Source organism: Scomber scombrus, chromosome 17 (assembly GCF_963691925.1).
Source record: "Scomber scombrus chromosome 17, fScoSco1.1, whole genome shotgun sequence".
Classification (NCBI taxonomy): domain Eukaryota; kingdom Metazoa; phylum Chordata; class Actinopteri; order Scombriformes; family Scombridae; genus Scomber; species Scomber scombrus.
Genome location: NC_084986.1, coordinates 12,980,149 through 13,001,841, shown reverse-complemented (window position 1 = coordinate 13,001,841; position 21,693 = coordinate 12,980,149). Strand labels below are relative to the sequence as shown.

At 39.3% G+C, this 21,693-nt stretch overlaps 1 protein-coding gene across 2 annotated transcripts; it reads right to left on the bottom strand.

The window, feature by feature from the left end:
- Window positions 1-5,472: 5,472 nt before the first annotated feature.
- fez2b (fasciculation and elongation protein zeta 2b) lies at window positions 5,473-17,856 on the bottom strand. 2 transcript variants are annotated; one of them, XM_062437366.1, is made up of 9 exons: window positions 17,418-17,856; window positions 14,038-14,146; window positions 13,589-13,705; window positions 12,573-12,714; window positions 11,416-11,543; window positions 10,822-10,971; window positions 9,861-9,936; window positions 9,688-9,753; window positions 5,473-8,766 (listed from the first exon to the last, which is right to left on the bottom strand). In XM_062437366.1, the coding sequence occupies exons 1-9, from the start codon at window positions 17,723-17,725 to the stop codon at window positions 8,750-8,752; spliced, it is 1,113 nt and encodes a 370-aa protein (XP_062293350.1). In that variant the 5' UTR covers window positions 17,726-17,856; the 3' UTR covers window positions 5,473-8,749. The 2 variants fall into 2 exon arrangements, with proteins under 2 accessions (XP_062293350.1, XP_062293349.1); XM_062437365.1 differs by lacking the exon at window positions 5,473-8,766 and having other exon boundaries at window positions 8,776-9,753.
- Between the last annotated feature and the right edge of the window lie 3,837 nt (window positions 17,857-21,693).

Below are 21,693 nucleotides of genomic sequence, written 5' to 3'. Positions count from 1 at the left end.
GTAAACTGAAACGTGACACCTGGCTGTTACCATGGCACTGCTGAAGAAAAGCTAAGGTTGATGGGAGATTTGGAGGGTTCGAGGGACGCACATGCAGATGGTTCAAGGCTGTTTTAGCCCAGATACTACTTTCTATGTCTCATGATCTCTAGGAAATATTACGTTTGGTGCAGGGGAACAGACAATCTAACAGTCTGTTTTGATAACTCTGACTTTCGCTGTATCAGGGTGCTGTAGGAGAGAGCAAGTCAGCAAGTAAAAGTATCAAGTGTAAAATATTGATGGGGCAACAGGTGTGATCCTAAACACCCAGCAGGTCTTTGCCCTTCCGATCAATGTATCACACAGCGAGGGGCTGCCAGCACCCCCACCACAGGCCGAACCACGGACCTGAGCACTGGTGAGTCTCTGAACACTTTTTTTTGGTTTTTTTTTGTTTTCATCAGCCCCTTTCTGGAAATACAGTTAGTTTTAAGTCAGTTTGCAAACAAGAATTTTGAAAACCTAATTCAGGTTTCCATTCTATTTGAATCAAAGAGACATTTTCCTGAAAGATCTATGAAATAGTACCACTATTATACACATTTACCAGCACCACAGCTTACAAATATATTGTGTAATCCACTAACATACATCCAGAGACTTGACATATTTAAGACTTTCAGTGTGAAGAAATATAAATAGATAAGAGTGGCTGATTGTGGGGTGTGGTGCTATCTGCAGGATAGAAACTAGGCCATGTAAGCAAGTATGTCTCCAGTTACAGTGTTATCTCCTCTGCAGCACATGTGTGATCACCTTTCTTTCTCAAACAGTGCAAAGTGTAAACTTCTGTAGAAGTATGCATAGAAAGGGTGCAGAGGTTTTGACACAGAGAGACTTTAAATCACAAAAAACAACAATATTTTAATAATTGGATGAATATTTATTATTCACTATTACTGTAAAAAAAATTAAACAGTTGTGATAAAACAAAAAAATGGCGTGCTGATTTTGATTCTATTCTTCCCGCCAGATTCACCGAACCCCACTCCTCCTGGAGGAATAGGAGGTGGAGGAGTGGGCGGTGAGCAGGCAGAGGGAGGCCAGGGAGACCAGCCAGTTTTCCAGGAGCTGTGGTTCATCGTAGTGATGGCAGGCGTCGCCCTGCTACTGCTGGCTGTCGTTTTAGGGGTCGTGCTTCATAAGGTAAGAGACAGTGCTCTGTTATGTTCTGTTATAAAGTCTGTCATGGAGTAGGTAGAATGATCATCATAGGTAAGTGTGAATGTTAAAGACCATTGAAATCCCTCCTCTTTCATTAGTAAGAAACCAGAGTGTGCATAATGAAGCGCCAGCACAGGTAACATTTGTTAAAGTCTGCTTGCACAATGGTGCAGTGCACTTTTGGGTGAAAATTTCCACCTCCAGCCACAAAAGTCAATATTTTCAGCTTGTTTGTAGCTACTCTATTTTTGTAATGACATATCAACTATATTCTCTTTCCCTCTCATCATCCTTCACTAGGCCTTGAACAAACCCCCCTTCACCAGAGAGAGACCCCCACTGGCGGGCCTACCCATGCAGAAGAGGAGCCCCATGGCTGTTTACCCACAAAGCAACTCCATTTTGGTGAGAAAGCTGACAGAGCCATTAATTAATGTTATTAGTAACACCTGTAATTTTCTTAAGATGACAAGCCGAAATAACATTTGTTTAGGGAGCATCTTGTTTTTAGTTTGTATTGTTGAATAGTTTAAGTCAAATTGATGGTTTATGAGCCTCACAATTCTCACTCAACAACTGGATAAGACTAATAAATGTCAGAAATGCTGAATATAGTGAAAAACAAATATCTCATGGATTTTGCCAGTGAGACAGTATGTGTAAACATTGCACATTGCTCTCCTTTTCAGTTTGAGACTGTGCCTGACACAACAGGCGTCTCCACCAGTGTAACTCTCAAGGGCTTCACCATGAAGTTAGAGGTAAAAATCAATCCCTCATCAAACATACATGTTTTCCCCCTGCTCATACTCATGGTATAGAGTATGTTTGGTCTTTTTTTTTGTTCCCACTAGGACGTAGTGGAAACTAAATGTGAGCCCACTGATGAAGTCCCTCCGCAGGGTGAACCAGGGATCCTCAGTGTGAACTCCCTGAGACGCAGCGTCAGCCAGGTGATGGACGGGAAGTCCCTGACAGGAGACGATGAGGCGTGGGACCCAAATATTTCAGGCCATGACAGTGGGATGGTGAGAGACCCCAAAAACGTATGCAGAGCCCGTTCAAACCACTGAGAGTCTGATGAGATTAACTGAATGTTGCCATGCTGTTTCATAGCATTTTGTACCATACTGTAATGTTTGTAATGTACATACTACTTCTCTTGGAGAACACATTTTTTATTATATGAGTGTAGATAACCTCAAACACAAGCATCATCAAAATCATTTTCACAGCTGTACCCTAATATACCCACAAGAGTGGAAAAACAACACATTAACACACAGGGGTGTTATTAAGTCAGTGCATCAGTGCATATGTTAATGTTCACACCAAACAAGATTGTTACCAGTAAATATCTGCTTTGGCTTCTATGTTTATGGTCAAACACCCTACTAGTAACTACATGTATAATTGAATCAGCACTATATAGCATTTAATAGCAATATTGAACAAGAATATTGCAATATGCTGTCTCTTCCCTGACTCATAGAATGCACATTTGTTTTGACTAAAACAATAATTTAGCTGTTAATAATATCAAAGGACAAGCTAATACTAATGTAAATTGCTTGTGAGTTATCGTTACAACACTTTAAACAGGGAAATTCTGAAGCTCAAAGCACAGTTCGCCCCAAAATCAAAAATACATATTTTTCCTCTTACCCATAGTGCTATTTATCCATCTAGATCATTTTGGTGTGAGTCGCATTCATTTCCTTTGTATTCCACAGCAGACAGACATCTCTAAAGCCAATATCTCCAAAACTCGGTAACTCATACAAAAATTATCTGGATGAATCAGTTGTAGTACAGGTAGAAGAAAAATATGTATTTTTGAGTGAACTTTCCCTTTAAGGATAATTAAAAACATTGTGGAAATAGAAAATTTAACAGTTTCAAAGGCAGTCCATTTTCAGATATTTGAAAGGGCAAAAATACTTCAAAGCGACTTTAAATAAGGTCTGGATTTAACGAGCTGTGTTCTTCTCTTTTATAGTTTATGGACGATGAGGAATTTGTTGACACCATCAAAGGCTTCAGCACCGTGAGGAAAGAGCACACAATGTTCACTGACACCAACCTGTGACCTGAGGATGACCTTTCAACCTGACAAGACACTCGCCCTGGATGTTTAACATTTTGACAAGCGAGTGCTCGTGCTCACATAAAATTGATCTTGATTTGTATGCAGTTAAAGTGTCACTTTTAAGAGTTGATGTCAGCCCCAGCGCAAGACATTTCTCCTTTTCAGCCTAACATAACATCGTGACAAAATCATTGGAACAACTGTGGCAACACAAGACAGGAAGTGGAAAATGTTGCCGCCGTGACATGTAAACACAACTTGAAGAAAGATAACTAAATATTAAGAGGGAGGAGGAGGATGCATCTGCTTTTACAGAAAGCTCTTCAAGAGAAATAAGAGGATGTTTGACATCCAAAACTTCTCATCAACGAATACAGACTCAGCACACACACACACACACACACACACACACACACACACACACACACACACACACACACACACACACACACACACACACACACACACAAAATGAACCAAAGACATGATGACACAGCAGAACATTTACTGTTGTATTTAACTTAATTCCATATTTTATTCCTCTACTTTTGTCTGGTAATTTTGTAAGTGACATACTTCTTTATTTTACAGACACATGTCATTCATTTCCCACCAGCTCTTCATGACTGGCAACCTTTTTACTCATCTTTACATGAATAGTTGATGCTTTTTGTGATGGGATGACAAAAACTGTCCTAAACTTTAACTGTTTGTCTGGTGAATCCCCAAAGAATTTAATATATATTTGATGGATGCAGCTTGCAAGTGCCATTAAGATAGACCGTAAAAACTGTATAAACTGAGAAATGAGGAAAAAGTGATGCTTATTTAAACGCTGCTGTGCATTATTTATCAAATTTGGTGTGGTCAGATGGTCGTATCCATCCTGTTGATACAGATAATGATTAGCGAGATGAAGTGAAGCAACTTAACACAATATTAAAGGATAGTCACATTTTTCAAGCCTGTCTTAAGACAATAGTCAGGTGACCAACTGAGCATTGACATGTTTTTCTTTGTGTATCCTCCTGTTCATACTACACATTGAAAGATCCTGTTTTTCTAACACACTTTCAGTGTAAATGATGTGGGACAGAATCCACAAAAATGTATTTAAAACTTTATTGAAGTTAGTAAAATAAAGCCAATATATATATATTTTTAAGGTTTCTATATTTTAAGTGCTAAATTCCCTCTTTTTGTTTCCATCCTTCATTTGCAGATGCACAGGAAAACAGTGTCTGTCAAGACACCAAGGCACATGTTTTACTAAGAAGGCTGTAACTGTGGAAGATGTTCATTTTATTTGACTAACTCAGATTTATGTTATCTTCAGATAAAAACATTTTTGATCAAAACAAGGAATGTGGATTTTGTCTCCAGTCACTGCCATGGTAACAGCATTTGGAGGTCCACTAATGGTCATTATGAACATGAGGAATGATTACAGCAAGAAAACCCTGTTTGAATGTTGATTTGGGCATTTTACTGTTGTTTTACTCAAAAAAGTGAACTTGTCCTTTAATAATTATATGTGAGTAAAAAAAAAGGCGCTAGATTGGTTTTCTTAATCCCATTCAATATTGCAAATAATTCACATAACCAGATTCAGGCCTCACAAAGTTTTTCTTTAGCATTCAATACAACTGTCAGTGATTGTGAACAATGAACCACTGGATAATAAAAGCATCAAGATATATATTTTCATGGAGTAAAATTTTGAACAAGAAGTGGGATTTATGGAATGGCTAAAATATACGGTATGTGAAGCTTTGGAACAGAATTTTATTGTAGGAGGTGAAAAAAAATACTCATTTTGTTCTATGAAGATATCTGTCAATTTTAATTAAAACTCTCCGAGGAAAAAACCCAATATTTTAGACAAAATATTATTTTATGTGTTGCAAAGATTTTCTTGCTTCTTTTGGGAATATAAAGCATGATAAAAAACCCATTGGTTTGTTTTTAAAAATGCATTTATACAAAGCTAAAAACAGGCCTGTTTTTCTCAACTAATGAAATATTAATGTTTTGGTCACACAGGCTGTTCTACACAGTGACAGCTGCCTGTTTATATGAATGTACAGTTTCTGTGTCCAGAATGGATCTAATAAAAATGTGATACACTAATACCAACCACAGTTTACTCGCAACACACAGAGAGACCCAAAACCATATTAAAGTCTTCACATATTAATTTATTTGAAATGAGTTGCAATGCAATGCGGGCACAAAACACTTGTACCATTACAGTCAATAATATGGTTACAAAAGAAACATTTACATAATAAGTTAATATACTGCAGTACCACATGAGACAGTAAACATAAAACCCAAAACTGGGGAATTATATTGCATTAAAAACAAAAGGAGTTGGTTTAAATGTACAAAATTTTCAGGCATTTACAAAGGCAGCCTCTATTTTTCCCTTGCTTGTTTAATTGTATATATAAATATAAATCTCTAAACTGTAGTTACACTGATATGTCTGCTAAGACGACCAGATAAGAGGCTCTGGCCTGAGACGAGATCCTTCAGTGACCTCCGTGCTGACTGCCATTTCATTATAAAACAAGAAAAATGTACACAGATGGTGTTATAAACCATTTTCACTCAAGTTTTTGAAATATCAGATTATTATTGAGTGAGGGACGTTTCACTGTCACAAGCTTGCTGATGTTGATCTTTACTGCTCTATCTGATTTACAGTTTTCATTTGATGCTTTGAGATTTTCTGTATTTCATTGCAAAGTGCAAATGTCCCTTTAGTGTAATATGTCTGTAAACAAATTAATCATCATTAGAAATGTATTTGCAGCAGTAAAGTGCATGCAGCACATGCTAGGTTGTGAATGTTTTCAAAGCGGACAACAGTAGAAACAACAGTTACATAGAAACAGTTAAATATAGAACTACAAGCTTTTGCCTTCCTTTTCAAAAGAACAAATGGACCCCTCAAACTTTAGTATCCCTTTGTGCAATCTTCCCCAACGTCCAAAACCTTTATCACACCCCTCACCTTCCTCTTATGCCCTCTTCTCTGGCCACGAGTCATGCTTTAAATCTGCAACCAACCTGTAATCAAACAGGACAAGCAAGACATTCTCTCCTATTCCTCCATATTAACCACTGATTTTCTAACGAGTTTGCTTCTAGATGTCAATCTGCACCGAAGCCATCATCACCAGACTGCTACAACAAGCAAATGCAACTGCAGCCTCTAAAGAGGTCCTTTCCTTAGCTACACCTACTACTATGACTACAACTATGACTAATACTAATACTAAGCATAGTCTATGACTTTGAGCATTTAAATTACATTTCAACAAATCATGTCAAAATCAACAACTGTAATGCTACCCTGATTTAGTCAAGAGGCGACCTATCTGTTCGTCCAGGTATTTTATTCCTTATTTTACCAGAGTGTGAAAAAGATAAAAGTGCAGCAAATTCAAGTCCAGCTACGAAGATGTTGTCAGAAAGCAACCAAGACTCAAAGTACCTTTGAGAACAAGATTTTCAAACTGCTAACACTGATGATCGTACCTGAGAGCTAGACTAGACCTTATCTGGTAGTGGCTGGTGATCTGAACTTCAGTGTGTCAACTTGGCAGACATGTAGTGCTAGATTGGTGTTACGTGTTTGTTTTTTAAAGGGGAGCTCTGCTGATTTATTATTGCATTTGGAGACTTAAAAGAGACATGATTTTTTTTTAAAAAAGGGTCAAAATCAATGATGAATAAGCTCAGATACCCTGACCATTAGCTCCGTGTATGGGGCAAGCTCCAACAACACTGGTTTCTAAAATTCCTATAATGCAATGTGATAGCATGTTTCTGTTTTACCCTCCCTGCCTACTAAACACCCACCTCTACCCAGTACTTTCTGAGTTTGTCATATGTAGGCTTTCTGTTTTAAATTTAAAGCCCAATTCAAGATATCCCAGATGACATCAGCAGGGTTATTTCCTCCATTTTCAGACTCCAGATGCACAGAAAACATCACACCAGTTTTTACATGCAGTGCTGTACTCCTCATGACATGTGAGCTGCTTGTATAGTGTGTAAAAACAGTGGAATTCCCCTTTAAGCTTGTTTAAACAACTATGTGTACAGATTGTCATGCCTGTGATGACTAATAAGAAACAAATGGAACAAGATGCATGACAACAACTCTTGTTTTCTGCACCACTGGCTAAATGTTCTAAGCATCATCTAACACTAATCTAGTGAGACGTACTCCAAAGTACATACACTACATATTCCACTACTACATGACCAGGTCACTGACAGACTAAAGTGCTACCATAAGATCCCTAAAAATCACATGACAGTTAAAGGGTTGGCAGATAGAGAAAAACCACAACTCATATTAGAAGCTAAACTACACATATATCTACTGATGTGACGAGCCAAGTCATCTTCTAATGTGACAAGGAGACGTGACAGCTCCAGGAGAAGTGATAAAGTCGTTGGGGATGGGGTCACTACTTGAGGGCTCAGAGGTCAATGGACAGCATCTACAGATGATGTTGCAATGTCGTCAAAAAAGTGGCGACTGGCAGCTCCTTAATCTCACTAAAAACAAACTCCTTATCCAAAAATATGTTCTATGTTTGTTCATCCAGCTATTACTTTAAGTCATTTCACTTTTTCCCTTTTTTTTAAAAAGTAAAAAGCTCTCAAAAACTGTGCAATTTCACGCCATTGTATACAAAATATTTCATTTCAATTCAACATTCAACTAACTGCTAATATTGAGCGTAAACCCAAAACCAAAATGCAAAGACAGGTTTGGAGTTCAGAATTAAAAGGTTTGCTCTTTGATCCTCAGAAAGCAGAGTTTCGAACCTCAACACATCGTATTGCAATCAATTCAAACAAATGCCAGCAAAGCAAAGGTTTTCCCTACAGGAGAAACAGAACTAGCGCCTGATGCCGTGAGCGGCCTGGCAGCAGAGATCCAGACAAGATTTGTTTTCTTCGTCGAGCGTGAAGTACACGGATGCAAATGTGTTTACTAAATAAGACGACTGGACTGCAATTCTCTCACTCAGGCTCATGGAATTAAAAAAACCCTGCTCATTTCTTAACCCCTTCACCATTCAAGAATCAATGGTTGATCAGGAAGTGAGGCATTTAGATAAATACTGATTACTGGCATTCATAGACGAGTCGTCATGCACTTGGGATTTACAGGGTTGTTGCACTCAAGCAATAAAAAGATAAAAAATGAAAAGATGAGGCAGTTATATGTAGAGTTAAAATCTGAGGAACAACAATGCGGCAGAGTAAAAAAAAAATGCTGTAAGGAAAGAAAGTCTATGTGTTGAAAAATAAGGAGGATAGTTTGGATTTTTTTTTTTTTTTTAATCCAGGTTCTTCCAGATTACCAGAACCTTCTTCTGCTGCTCCTGGTGGAAGGTTCTGGAAACAGGAGCGGCTCCTTTGGCTTTATGTGGGACAAAGAACTGTGGAGACAAGAAGAGCTGAGTTAATTATCAACGCACATGATTAATAGCGGATGAAGGAGAGCTGTAGAGAATGAAAAAGCAACTACCACAAGGGCGGAAAAAAATGTAAAGTGAGAAAAAAGGGAAACGGTAGCTACAGGTGAGAAGCAGACACGTCAACAGCTGCTACTGCAAGCTTGCCGGTAAAGGGGGGAGTTATGTGCATGAGTGTATTCGTGTGTTTCAGGGTAAGTGCAGCCACAAACACCGCACAGCACGATAGCTACTACAGCATGGAGTAAGTAAGTGAGTGAGAGAATGAGAGTGTGAGTGAGGGGAAGGCTGTTGGCTTTTTACTGAGGGGGTAAGATTGTGATACTACACAAACATATTGAGAGAGAGAAAGAGAGAAAGAGAGAAAGAGAGAAAGAAAGGGGCTTTTGACACAGCTCAGAGTACATGGCTGAAGGTGAAGAATCTGTGTTAATGTGTCAGTGCCTCACAAACCTCGGTTTCCACTGCTCTCATACCAGAGCTACCCAAAGGACAATGCAGCACAGATGAGAGACAAGGAAGGTACAGGTCAAAAGTGAAGTGTGCCAAGAAAAAGCAAATTCCCCCTCCCCTTTATTCATGTTTATTTGTGTTGATTTCTTTCCTTTGACTTTCTGTTTTTCTACTATACAGCCTTCTGAAAATAGAGAAAAACATTTCTGTACTTCCTTGTTCAACCAACAAGGGGGCAGGATGTGTGATTTTCAGTAGTCACTTTTCTGTGACAGACACCTAAATTTAGGTCACGACTTAAGTAAACATTTCCATTCTTCTCAGGTTTTTAATAACTGATGACTCATTTATAGACTGATGTTGCCCAGCTATTCACTTTGCTCCTGAAGTCCAAGTATGGAATACTGATGCAAGGACGGTTTGAGTGTTTACCTTTGAGAATGTAGTCTGTTAGCAGGGCAGGCACCTTCTCGCTGTCATCCCTCATGGCATGTAGGACTAAAAGGGAAAGAGCGGTACATTAAATCTTGAAAACATAATATACTCAGCCAACCCACATCTACATTTTTGATTATGATTTAGTTCGATAATTGTTGTTGACTCACTCTTTGTGAGGATCTGGAGGTCTTCTACAGAGGGGGAGCCCGCTTTCTTCTCATAAGGGATTACTGTGGTCAGGTACTGAGAAGCAGAAGGATCATGTAAGACACATGAAGGTGGACGATTGCATCAAGAATCGACTGTTATCACACATATTTTTATTCAGTCTCACACTTTAAATGCCTTAGTGGTTGGTTTCTACCTTTCAGAGGCTTATTAGAGCAAATGTTTACTGATGTGTAGTAAGGAAAGCAGTGACAGTGCAACAGTGTCCTCCTGGCTTAAAACAAAAAGGTACAAACAAAGGTAACACTGAAAAAAGCAGAAAAATAAAAATGGCCGGTGACAGAGTGACGCTGCGTTGAATTCAACTGATAACAAAAATAACAATGACTGAAGTGAAGCAAAAAAGAAAAGAAAATGAGCCATAAAAGAGAAGAAATAATTAAAACAATGAAGAACAAATGACAGCAAATGCCAGTGGTCTCCGTAAAAAAAAAAAAAAAAAAAAAGGACACAAACATGAAAGTGGAAAAAAAAACATAAAGACAGGAATAAATCTGCAAGGAAAACAAAAAGATGTGAGTGGAGAGAAAGAGAGGGGGCACCTGTTTGTCCCCTCCTGTGCTGCCAAAAGTTTGACGGAGGCCATTTTGAATGACATTGGAGAGTCCCTCCAGAGTGAGGAGCTACAAGGAGTGAGAGGAAGGAGGGAAAAAGAGAGAGTGAAGAGAGATAGGGAGGTTTCTATATTAAAAAAGGAAAGAAGGAAAAGGCTCGGCACAAACCCTCGGTGCTGATATGAAGCAGCTCCCCCATGCAAACATGTCATTTTGAGGTCATGCATCATGTGTCTCGGCTTAGTGTACGGCCGCGTTCACACGTGTGTCTCTTTCACTGATGGTCATTACAGTCGTGGGGCGTATGTGTTCATGCCTCCACACGTTCTGCCACCACATGACTCACCGTGCCGGGTATGTGCGTGCTGGCTGTCCTCTGGCCATTGGGTCCGGTTGTAGTCGTACTTCGGATTTTCTTCTTCTTCCGCAGCAGCTCACGGTGCTCCTTCTGTCTGTTCTGCACGTCGATCAGCAGCGAGATGAAGCTGTTCTTCACCTGTTTGTTTTAAATACAAAGAAACTCTCGTTGGTCACGTCAGTATTAAGGATCACACTGTGCCGTGCTTTTTCATAATTTAATGTTTATTTACTCCTGTGAAAGATTAGCACATTAGGCAACGTATTCCAAAAATAAAGGCTAAATCATAGCTGCTAGCAATTCACTGACCCTCATTGGCCTACAGCCAATCATTAGCACTGCAGCCTGTTATCACCACACAACAGCTGTTCAAGTCTTGTTTTTAACATTTATAAAAGGTTGTTTCTAACCAAGCGTAGTTATGTTGCTGGATTATGTCAGTTGATTGCTTTGTGCAAATGGAAACACAGCTTGGATTGCTTCTTGGCATTTCAGAACCTTAAAACACACTTAACATGTTCAATTCTTGCTTTGTTGTTGTAAATCTGCGATCCAGTTATAACCAAGTGAAAGTCACAGTACCTCCTTTTCATAGTCCAGTTCGTCTCGCAGGGCCAGAGCCTGGATCAGTTCTTCACTGTAGCGGCGGATGGCTGTCTCCACCTCCTCCAGAGTCTCAGTCAGCTCAGACACAGAGAGCTGACGCAGACCTGAGAATGGTGTGAAGATGTAGTTATTGTGTGTATATGGGTTTGAGTGTAATCATTGAAGAGTTTATGTGTATTCACAATAAATAGTAGTTAAGTCCAGTTGTACTTTGGCAGCCAAAACACACCTCTGAACCGTCTTACCAACAGTCCAAAATATTTACTATCTAACAGCAAAAATCACATTTGAACGACAGAAACCAGAACTTTTTAAAATCTTTTTTTGTTTAAAAAAATAATAGTATATGATTATCAAACTGTTTCCAATTAATTATATTGTTGTTAATCAACAATCAATTCAGTTCTAATGCAAAGTACATTAACTATCAAGTGCATTCTAAGGTTTTAAGTATAGCAGGAAGCTCAAAGGTTTAAGTAATATGAATGTAGAGCTGCAACTATTAGGTGATTATAAAGATAATAAATCAGCAGATATTTTGATAACTGATTTAATTGTTTAGGTCATTTTTTTTAAAAGATGTGATGGATCCAGGTTCTTAAATGTAGGAAGTTTGCTACTTTTCTTGGTCTTACATTATAGTAAATTGAATATGTTTGGGTTTTGGACTGTTTGTTGGACTAAATAAGACATTTAATGATGGCACCGTGTTCTAATAATTCAACCAAGAAAAAAAGAAAAGAATGAAGAAATAAAAGAATGCAAATAATCATTAGTTGCAGCCCAATATGAATTAAATTGTCTTTCATATGTTAACAAGTTGTACATTTTAACCTTCTGTAAATATTGTGTATAAACCTTGTGACACTCAGTATGAACTATACAACATATCTTAGACAAAATCTACAGTCTCCAGGCTAAAGTGTAAATATTCTCACCAGTCTGTCATTAGAAATTATGCTCAAGCCAAATATAGGCTTTATTATATAACATGCAGGGAAAACGCAACTGCTGTCTCTTTGTATTTGTTACACATTACATAAGACGGTTATTGCATGAATGTAAAGAGAGTGTAAAAAGAACATTTCATAATTGCCCACTGAAAGCTTTGTTATTCCATCTATTATACTCACGGTCTTCGTAGCTGGTGTTGGAGCCGGAGCGTTTCAGAGCGTGGAGGTCCTGAGAGAGCATTGACAGGTCTGACTGGGAGGGACTCTCATCGTCCTCTGGGTCTGGAGACTCCTGCATCATCTCCTCTATCTCCTCTATCACCTAAATGACCCCCCCCCCCAAAAAAAACAGATTATGAAAAACGCTCATGTGTGTTTGTTCTTTTCCAGCTGGTATTGTAGTTTACACGTGGATATTTATAGCTTGACACTGTGTTTTCCAGTATAATATTACCTTGGTGCCTGCTGAGCACCAGAATGATCAAAGTCTCTGTCTAACTGTTCAATTTTAACAAACAACAGAGCAGCACTGCAGATCACTCTGCTTTGACGCTCCCTCTAGCAGACACAGGATTAAGGTTGCTCAAGTCTGACGTGCACGTCTCACTGCAGCCGTCGTTTGTGTACGACGCAGGAAAAGTATCAGGGCTGGGTGCAGTCAAACTAAATGTAAGTGTGGCACTCAAGAGTCTGTTGTAGGTTTTAACACTGAGATATTTAGAGTTAAAACAGCTTCAAGAAGCTAAACTATAATGTTAAAAGGAAAACATCTTTATTTGTTTTAGGCAACACAAGCTGTCAGTTCAATTTGTTAAGATTGCTTTGTTTGAAACCAATTTTAGACTATTATGGGTTTCCTTGGAAGAGACCCCACCAAAATGACACTGGTATGTGTGTATTTGTATGTTTGTATTTGTGTAGTGGCTAAAATAGAAAGCACTGCTGCACAAACAGGATAGCATTTAGAGTAATTAGGTTAGTTAGATAACACTGTTTTGATTTATCGGTTTGAAGGTTTGCCACAGATAAGAAAAGCCTTCAGCAGAGAAAACAAAGTAGCTTTCTGACTTCTTTAGTTGTGCTGAGCCCAGATATAAAAATCTGTGAAAACCTCAAATCCCTAATTATGATTGTTTAATTGATAGCAGTGAGATGCCAAAATAGCCAAATGAATGTGACACTGTGAGAAACATTACCTGCTCAGCAGTGAAGAGTGGCTCATCGTTGATGCACGAAACAATAATCGAGTGCATATCCATCTGCTCCCTCAGCTCCTCGTCATCCGACAGATCCAGAGACTGGTTGTCCAACTTCTGTCCACGAGGAAGGGAAGGAAGGAGGGAAGGATGGAAGGAGGGCAGAGATTGAGAAACAGAAAGACGACTTGGATGAGACAACAAACAGGTGGTTAAGCAAATTGACAGCCAAGCGTTTACACCTGTGTCTCAGCCACTCTTCAGTACAGTAACATTTCAAATAGTGTGCAGGGAACTGTGTGCTTGTAACATTAAACCACACCAATGACTTCTCCTGTGTGTGTGTGTGTGTGTGTGTGTGTGTGTGTGTGTGTGTGTGTGTGTGTGTGTGTGTGTGTGTGTGTGTGTGTGTGTGTGTGTGTGTGTGTGTGTGTGCGTGTCTGTGGTACCTCATGCTCAATGAGGTTTAGGGTGGGCAGGTGTAGGGTGCGAGTGTGCGATGTTTTCCAGTCCACGGGCATCACGTTGCCATAGTTGTCCGTCAGTGCGTTCCACACCCTAGAAAGCAGCAGAAGGGCTTCATGACTTAATGAGGTCGGGAGAATAAAACAATATCACGACGAGCGGAACAAAAATGTGAGCAGAAAAACAGACGATGGGTGGAAGAGTAGATAAGACTGTTTTCTTCTCTTTTTTACTGTGACACAGCATTACTTGTGTCCTGTTCTCTGACCTCCCCCACATCACTTCACTGTGTTCCTGCCTGAAACCACTGACGAATGCGACAGCACACACACACAGTACATCAGTATTTTCCAGTGAGACGTAATGCAAATGCTTCAGCTTCCAAGCAGAGGTCCCTACACTTTTTAGTTGAACATATTGAACGTATTCCTGTCAACCCACAGTGTTAGAACTGTGTGGTCAAAACATACGCTCTTAAAGTTGGCTAATATTTACCAACTTGGGAACAGTATCATCATTATACCAACAGCCTGCACTGTTTACAATAATCTGCCGCTTCAAAGTTGGCAGCAAACATATCTCAGTTGGGCAGATGGTGGCGCGGAATCTGCTAAACATGACAAGTATTTTGTTCAAGTGTGAAATACCCCGCCTGCATCATCTCTCTTATTAATTACCAAATCTGAGGGTTCTTAGTGAAACATGTGTAAAAGACAGTGTCTGCATTTCATTTTAGAAAATCTGATTTTTTTGTTGCCAAATGTCGGTATCAGGTCCAAACATTCTGTGTTTTATAAAGCTCGATACTTGTAAATCACAACAGCTTGTACTTGGTTGGTTCGAACGGGCACTGTGACAGAAAATCAAGTCTGTGGCAAATGAGAAATTCAAGCAAACATGCAAATCACTGTTTTTTAAAAATTTTATTCCTGGCCCTGATCGCTGCGAGCAGTGCTAGGATGGATGCTGTGAACCCATGTGTCAGAGTGGCTCTGCATCATCATACCCACCCTCCCTTCTTCTCTCTTCAACTCACTCTTTCTCTCTCACACTCACACACACAAATGTTTACGTAACTTGCATGTTTCTCCCTGAAGTGCTCATGCACGGCTTGGGGACTTGGTGGGGGGATCAGGGGTTGTTCTAAATGGGGCAAAGACTGGCAGGAAATGTTTTTCTGCCTCAAGCACTGACACTGTGTCTGGCACGTGAGTTCATGCCAAAATACACCATTAGCTCCAGTTCCACTGAGAACATTTGCATTCAAAAACAAGCCTTGCTTAGATTTCAAAGAACATATTTTTTTGTGCCAATTTGTCTGGATTACTTGCTTGAATATATTTATGTGGATGTTTATCTTGCACAAATAATGCATGACTTGGCTTTAACACTTTTTTAACTTTCTTTCTTAACTAAAACACACACACACTTCCTCCTTGTCATTCCCATTGTTCGTCTAAGCCATCGTCTTGCTGGAGAAGTTATTAAGCGCCTGGGCACGTCCTGCAAAGTGCAGTCATCCAGAAAAGACTCACTGAGCCTGCCGCTGCTCTTTGGGTTTCACCAGGCTGCCGTCCAATTATTCTATTCCATCATTACTGTGTTTCTTTAGCTATAAGCACCGTGGATCCTTTCCCTCTCTCTGAAAAGCCTTTCTATATTACTCCTAACATGTAACTGAGCAAGAGTGTTTCTAGTTTTTGATGTGAAAAGCAGTCTCTGATTTTGTTTGTGGCAAAAAAGGGGTTTAGTTATTAAATAAAATTCAATATCCAAGCCACGGGGTCCTGCTCGAGTTCAGTCAAGAGTCATGACTTCTCATACCCAGCGGATATCTGTGATGTAATCTTCTTGATATTTAATGTAAGCATTAATCTTTGTCAGCTAGCGTGATATTAATACACCAGTTTAAATCCTTGTAGAGCTGAAAGGATTCATTAGTCTACAGCAAATTCAATTGGCAACTGTTTTGATGATCTAAAAGCTTTTAAAGTTGTAGTTTTTCAAGAAAAAAGGCAAATATTCACGAGTTTCAGTTTCTCAGTTGTGAGGCTTTGCTGCTTTCATTGTCTTATGAAAAAAATAAACTGAATATCTTTGGGGTTTTCTCTGTAGGTTGAATAAAAACAGTCACCTTGGGCTTTAGGGAATTGTATGGGTATTTTTCACATTTAGGAGACCAAAGAATGATTGCCATTTTCTTTATGTTCATTGTTTGCAGTCCTATATCATTGCTTTCTAACGTGCATCTTAAATGGATGGCAACTGACATTTCAGGTGGTTTCTTCCACCATTATGTTCTCAAAGATTCTGCACTTTTTATACACAATTAATTAATACATGTATATTGTTATTATACTACATGATTGTGCATAATTTATAACACTGGAGTCCTGCATGTCCCAATTCAGTCAAGTCCAAGATTTAAGCAACACTTTTTTGTGTGGATGTGTGCAAGCATGACTAACTTCCCTTCTGGTGAAGCAGCAGAGGCTTACACAGTGTGTGATCAGATCTCACAGTGTCACCATGTTGCAAAGTTTCGTGCTGCAGAAAGCAAAAAAGAGTGCGATTAATGCAGCTCTGTAGTTACAGTGTCACTGCTCAGTGTGGGATTGATGTGACTGACTGCTGTGAAGTGATCACTTGTTGTCATGCGAGTGTGTAGTTGTGACATTTGTGTGCCTGTGTGATACATCAACTGCTGAAGACTTCCCACTGAGATAACATGGGGCTGTTTACGGTGGTAAGAGCAGATACTGACAGTTTAATCTTTCAGAATGTGGTAATTACGAGTATGAAACCTGACATTTTCAATATGTAAACATAAAACCAAGTCAAACGTGTTCTGTGTCATGACCTCCAAACATGCATTTCCATTTAAATACAGGTGATATTCAGTTTATGAATGTGCAGTTTAATAAAAAAACATCAAGTACTTGATTTCATGTACTGGTAACGTGGCGTGATCCCTCCTCTTTTCTCAGACACACACACACACACACACACACACTAGAAAAATACTGGACATGTCCCTTCAAGAGCAGTCATAATATGCAGCTAATGAAGTATGTGTTACTTATAATACTGCATTTCAAGTTCTGTATGTTTACTTAAATCAAGAGTCTAAGTTAGCAGCATGAAACAGGAGAAATATATTGAGTTGATAAACCATTTAAAGTGTGCTCTCGTTGTGCAAACACACACTAGCTTGGCTAACTTTGCACAACACTGATTGAAGCTAACCTGAAACCCCCCTCACTGGTTTAAATGCACGTCAGGTTAGCTAAAGCGGCTAACCAGTTAGCTAATGTTAGCTAGCCAAGAGATTAAAAGTTAAAACCTGAATAAGAAATCCACTCACTCGTCGTCTTTCATGTAATTATCTTCCGTGATGGGTTTAATGGGGGCTATGTTTTCCGTTGCAGTGTTGTAGTTTCGGAAACACACTGTCAGCTTTTCGTCAAAGTCGTGGACGAGGTCCTCCATCGATTTGAAGCTGCAGATCTCGCCGGAAAAACTGTTGTCTAGGTCGGAGAAATCATCTAGGCCCGACGAGGAGTCAGCCACATTTGAGTTGAGCTGGTCCAGCTGGTCGGGAGTTTCTAAAGACGGCTTGAACTCGTTAAAATCCTGCCAGTCCTCATCGAAGTGGGCTAACGGCGCCGCCATGACTGCCGCTGGAGCTCGGTTGACAGCCAGTCAGACCCCCGCGATGGTGCTCTGTTTTCGGCTTCCAAACACTGGACGAGCCGGCGGAGCAGAGTGGGACACAGAGAGAGGGAGAGAGAGGGAGAGGAGAGGGGGGTGGGAGGACCGGTGTGATGTCACTATATACGCCCCTCCTCCTTCAGATGGAGCAAAACAAACCCAGTTTTATACATTATTCATTATTAGGGCCCGAGCACTGACAAGTCAGTGAGGGACCTATTGCTTTTGCCAAGATTCTTATTATTCTTCTTGTTCACGTTCTTATGCCGCCAAATGAATCGCATTTTTGGTGGCCTGAACATACATGAAAACTCATGAAATTCTGCACACACGTCGCAGCTGGTGAAAATGTATTTAATTCAACGTGATTGGACGCAAGCGTGGTAAGGGGACTCGCTAGCTCCCCCACACGTCGGGTCATGTGACCACAAATCCTCTCGGATCTGCATGAAATTTCCATATGTCATAGGTCTCATCGGATCATTGGGAAATTAATTTATGGAATTTTTTTACGAAACAGGAAGTTGACCACGCTGCGTGGTGTGCATCGATTTTCATTTTTCGAACACCGCTTTGAGGACTTTATGATGTTCACAGAATCATGAAACCTGCCACATAGGTTTCAAATCATGAGCTCTTTCATCTGATACCACATTTGCCCAACATTTTGCCCCAACAGTTCAGTAGCGCTAATGCCCCTTATGCCTTTTCCCACTTAGTATGTACTGACAAACTCTAAAACTCACCAAATTGGACACACTCGTTAAGACTCACGAATATTATTTTTTGGTATAAGCGCAACCTTTTCAGTGCCAAGATGACTCTACAGCGCCCCCTAGAACATTAAAAGTTGAAGCCCCGCCTTCTACATACACGTACATGAGTGAAATTTAGGATTCATATATATCATGACCAGACGCAAAAAAAGCCTCTCTGACCCATACCGTAACTCCAACAGGAAGTCGGCCATGTTGGATCACAGGTGCATTTTTTCCGCCATTATCCCCATTTTCAGGCCTCGTACTTTAAAAAACTCTTCCTACAGTTTTGACTCCAGAGACTTCAGATTCGAACTGTATCATCCTCAGACCTTGATGATGTAAACTTTACGACAGATTTTACCTACGTTATACCAGGTGGGCGTGGCAGTCGTTTGTTTGTATAAACAAACAACTCCTTATAACTCCTCCATACATTGTCGGATGTTTATACATGCAGCGCGTGAAACGTCACACTTGGTGACGCCGTTTCAATTTCAACATCATTGGGGGTGGGTGTGGCAAGGGGTCTCCATAGCGCCCCCTAACAGCAGGTCATGTGACCACAAACTTTGTCTGATCTTAGTGAAATTTACAGGACTCATAGCACTCATGGGTAAACCCCCAAATTATTTTTTTCAAAATTTTCACTCTAACAGGAAGTGAGTTATTGTGCATTTCCTGCGTCAATTTTCCGTTTTTCCCACATAGTTTAGACGACTTTCCCGTCTTCACAGAATCACCAAATTGCCCACATAGGTTCACACTCAGGAGCAATTTAATTTGAGACCATAACTGCCCCTGGGCGTGGCACAACAGCTCAATAGCGCCCCCTAATGCCTTTATCCATTTTGTACATTTTACCAAACTCCTACACTCACCAAATTGTACACATACTTCAACAGTCACACAGATTGAGTACTGACAAAGTTTGGGATTTTTAAGTGAGAAGATGACTCCACAGCGCCCCCTGGAAGATTTCAAAGTTTAAGCCCCGCCTTCCACATTGACATAAAAAAATGAAATCGACAACGCCTATGTATTATGTCCAGACGCACAAAAAAGCCTCTTGGACCCATACCATAAGTCCAACAGGAAGTCGGCCATCCAGGCAAAAATGCTCAATCTTGATGATTTTTTGGCCCTTCACCCACATTCCTTTGTGCTGAGAAGTCACCCAGACTCATTTGTGGTCTTAGTTTGCCATCTAGTGGAGACATTAACCCCATCACACAATGTTCAATTAAAGGCACAGGAGCAAAGACATCTACATGCCAGTTTTGACAGCCCTGCCACTGCCGCACGCACCAACATGCACGTACGGCGCGCGTTACAGTTGGGGGGAAAACTGGGGGGTGCGAGGGCCCTTCGACACTGCTTGCAGTTTTAATTCATTATTATTATTATCTGTATTACGGAGCTAGTTTGTGCTTACATACTTGAACTGCTAGACTTGCCATTGACTATCATCATGCTTTTAGTTGCATGTGTATGTGCATGTATGTACAATTCAAATTGAAAGAATTGCTTGTGTGTACTGAAAACTACTGAAAAAAATTATATTTCATTTATATTTTTTTGATAGTTTAGTGCTGTTTTTTTTTTTTGCCTTGATATTATGTAAATATTTTGATGTGTCTGCCATGTGACTTTACCTGTCTACATCAATCATGTGACTACTACCTGTCAACACTGATCATGTGACTACTTGTCAACATATATAGGAAGCAGCCTAAAGTCGACCATTTTGTACTTGCCCTGCTGAATGGCTGAAACATGTAACATGTATAATATTATGTTTTTAAATGACTGAATAGCCATGAAGTATTAAAGGCTTTTTCACCCTTTTGAGTGTCTCACATTTTTTCAACAGCTTCTAAATCTTTTTCTCTTCTTTTTTTTGCTTTATGGCTTGAATGTCACAACAGCAATATTTCCAAAGCATCAAGAATCAATTACACTTAATAACTTTAATACAACATTAAGATTGATATATAGTTAATCTCACATGTTACTGGACCCATCAGCTTAATATTTTTTTTGCACATTTATGACTGTACACCCAAGGATATCTCCTGGTTGTGCTGATTCACAATTTTTGAAAAATTATATTGCCATTGACTGCTGATCTTTGTTTTGACTTGATCTTGTTTCTTTTAGGGACAGCCAATCATACCTTGTACCATGTTAGATCAATCGGTGCCAAATGTTGGTACCTTGACAGTTGAGTGTTGTGAAGTGGAATAAATATTGATGATCCCTTATAAGCCTATGGTAAGCTTAAGCTGTATTTTGAAATACCATACTATCATAATATTATGATTTTTTTTCTCGTAGGCCTAATATTACAACTTTATTCTCGTAATATTATGACTTTTTTTTATTTTCGTAGTATTTCAACTTTATTCTCAAAATCTCAGAATTTATTTTCCTCCCAGTCTGGTGCTAATACTTCATCATACTGCTGTGCTCTCGAACTCAAACTGAAGGAGTTTTGAAAAAGGGATCAGTCATGTAGTTGTGAGTCATTTTGTCCTTTTCGTTTTATTATATCATTTGCAAATTGTATCATTTTTATTTTCTTGTATATGTGTATATTGAGTGTTACTTGATTGTATGTACATGTATTGTTGTGTTTTGTGATTTAATGTATATACAGTATATTATTGAGTTTTGTGCAGTTTCATGTGTATTTTACTGATGAGTTTTATAATTCAAAGGCCCATATAGGGATAGGCATTGGAAACTAGCCAAGGCTATAAATGCTGTGGTATTAGTTCATGCAATATACTTGTCCCTATACACATAATCATTAAATACAATAACTAAAGCCCTTTTTGGAAAAACAACGTATATATCGTACATCTCTTCTGCAGTACAGACAAACCTTCCATTTCACCACATCTCATTCAAACAAAACCAGGTAATATAAAAAAAAAAAAGGTTTTTGTGTATTTTGCTAAACCACATGGAATAAACTGTATTTGTCTGTATCAACTCATATTTTCTTACATCATAATGTGTTATTTTTTTATATTGAAAACTTTGGGTCTCCATGGCAAATATTCTTCTGTATTCTGTATGGAAATGTATGTCCAACAACAAGACTTACTTCAAATAACGTCACTTTATTGGCATTTGTTTTTTATTACGGTAGTCCTACTTTTGGCA

Excerpts from the sequence above, each read along its gene's own strand:
- fez2b (XM_062437365.1), bottom strand. The coding sequence starts at position 17,725 with ATGGCGGCGCCGTTAGCCCACTTCGATGAGGACTGGCAGGATTTTAAC. Across the intron at positions 14,147-17,417 it reads AATTACATGAAAGACGACGA|GGTGTGGAACGCACTGACGG; the intron begins GTGAGTGGATTT and ends GCTGCTTTCTAG. Across the intron at positions 10,972-11,415 it reads AACTGGACTATGAAAAGGAG|GTGAAGAACAGCTTCATCTC; the intron begins GTACTGTGACTT and ends TAAAACAAACAG.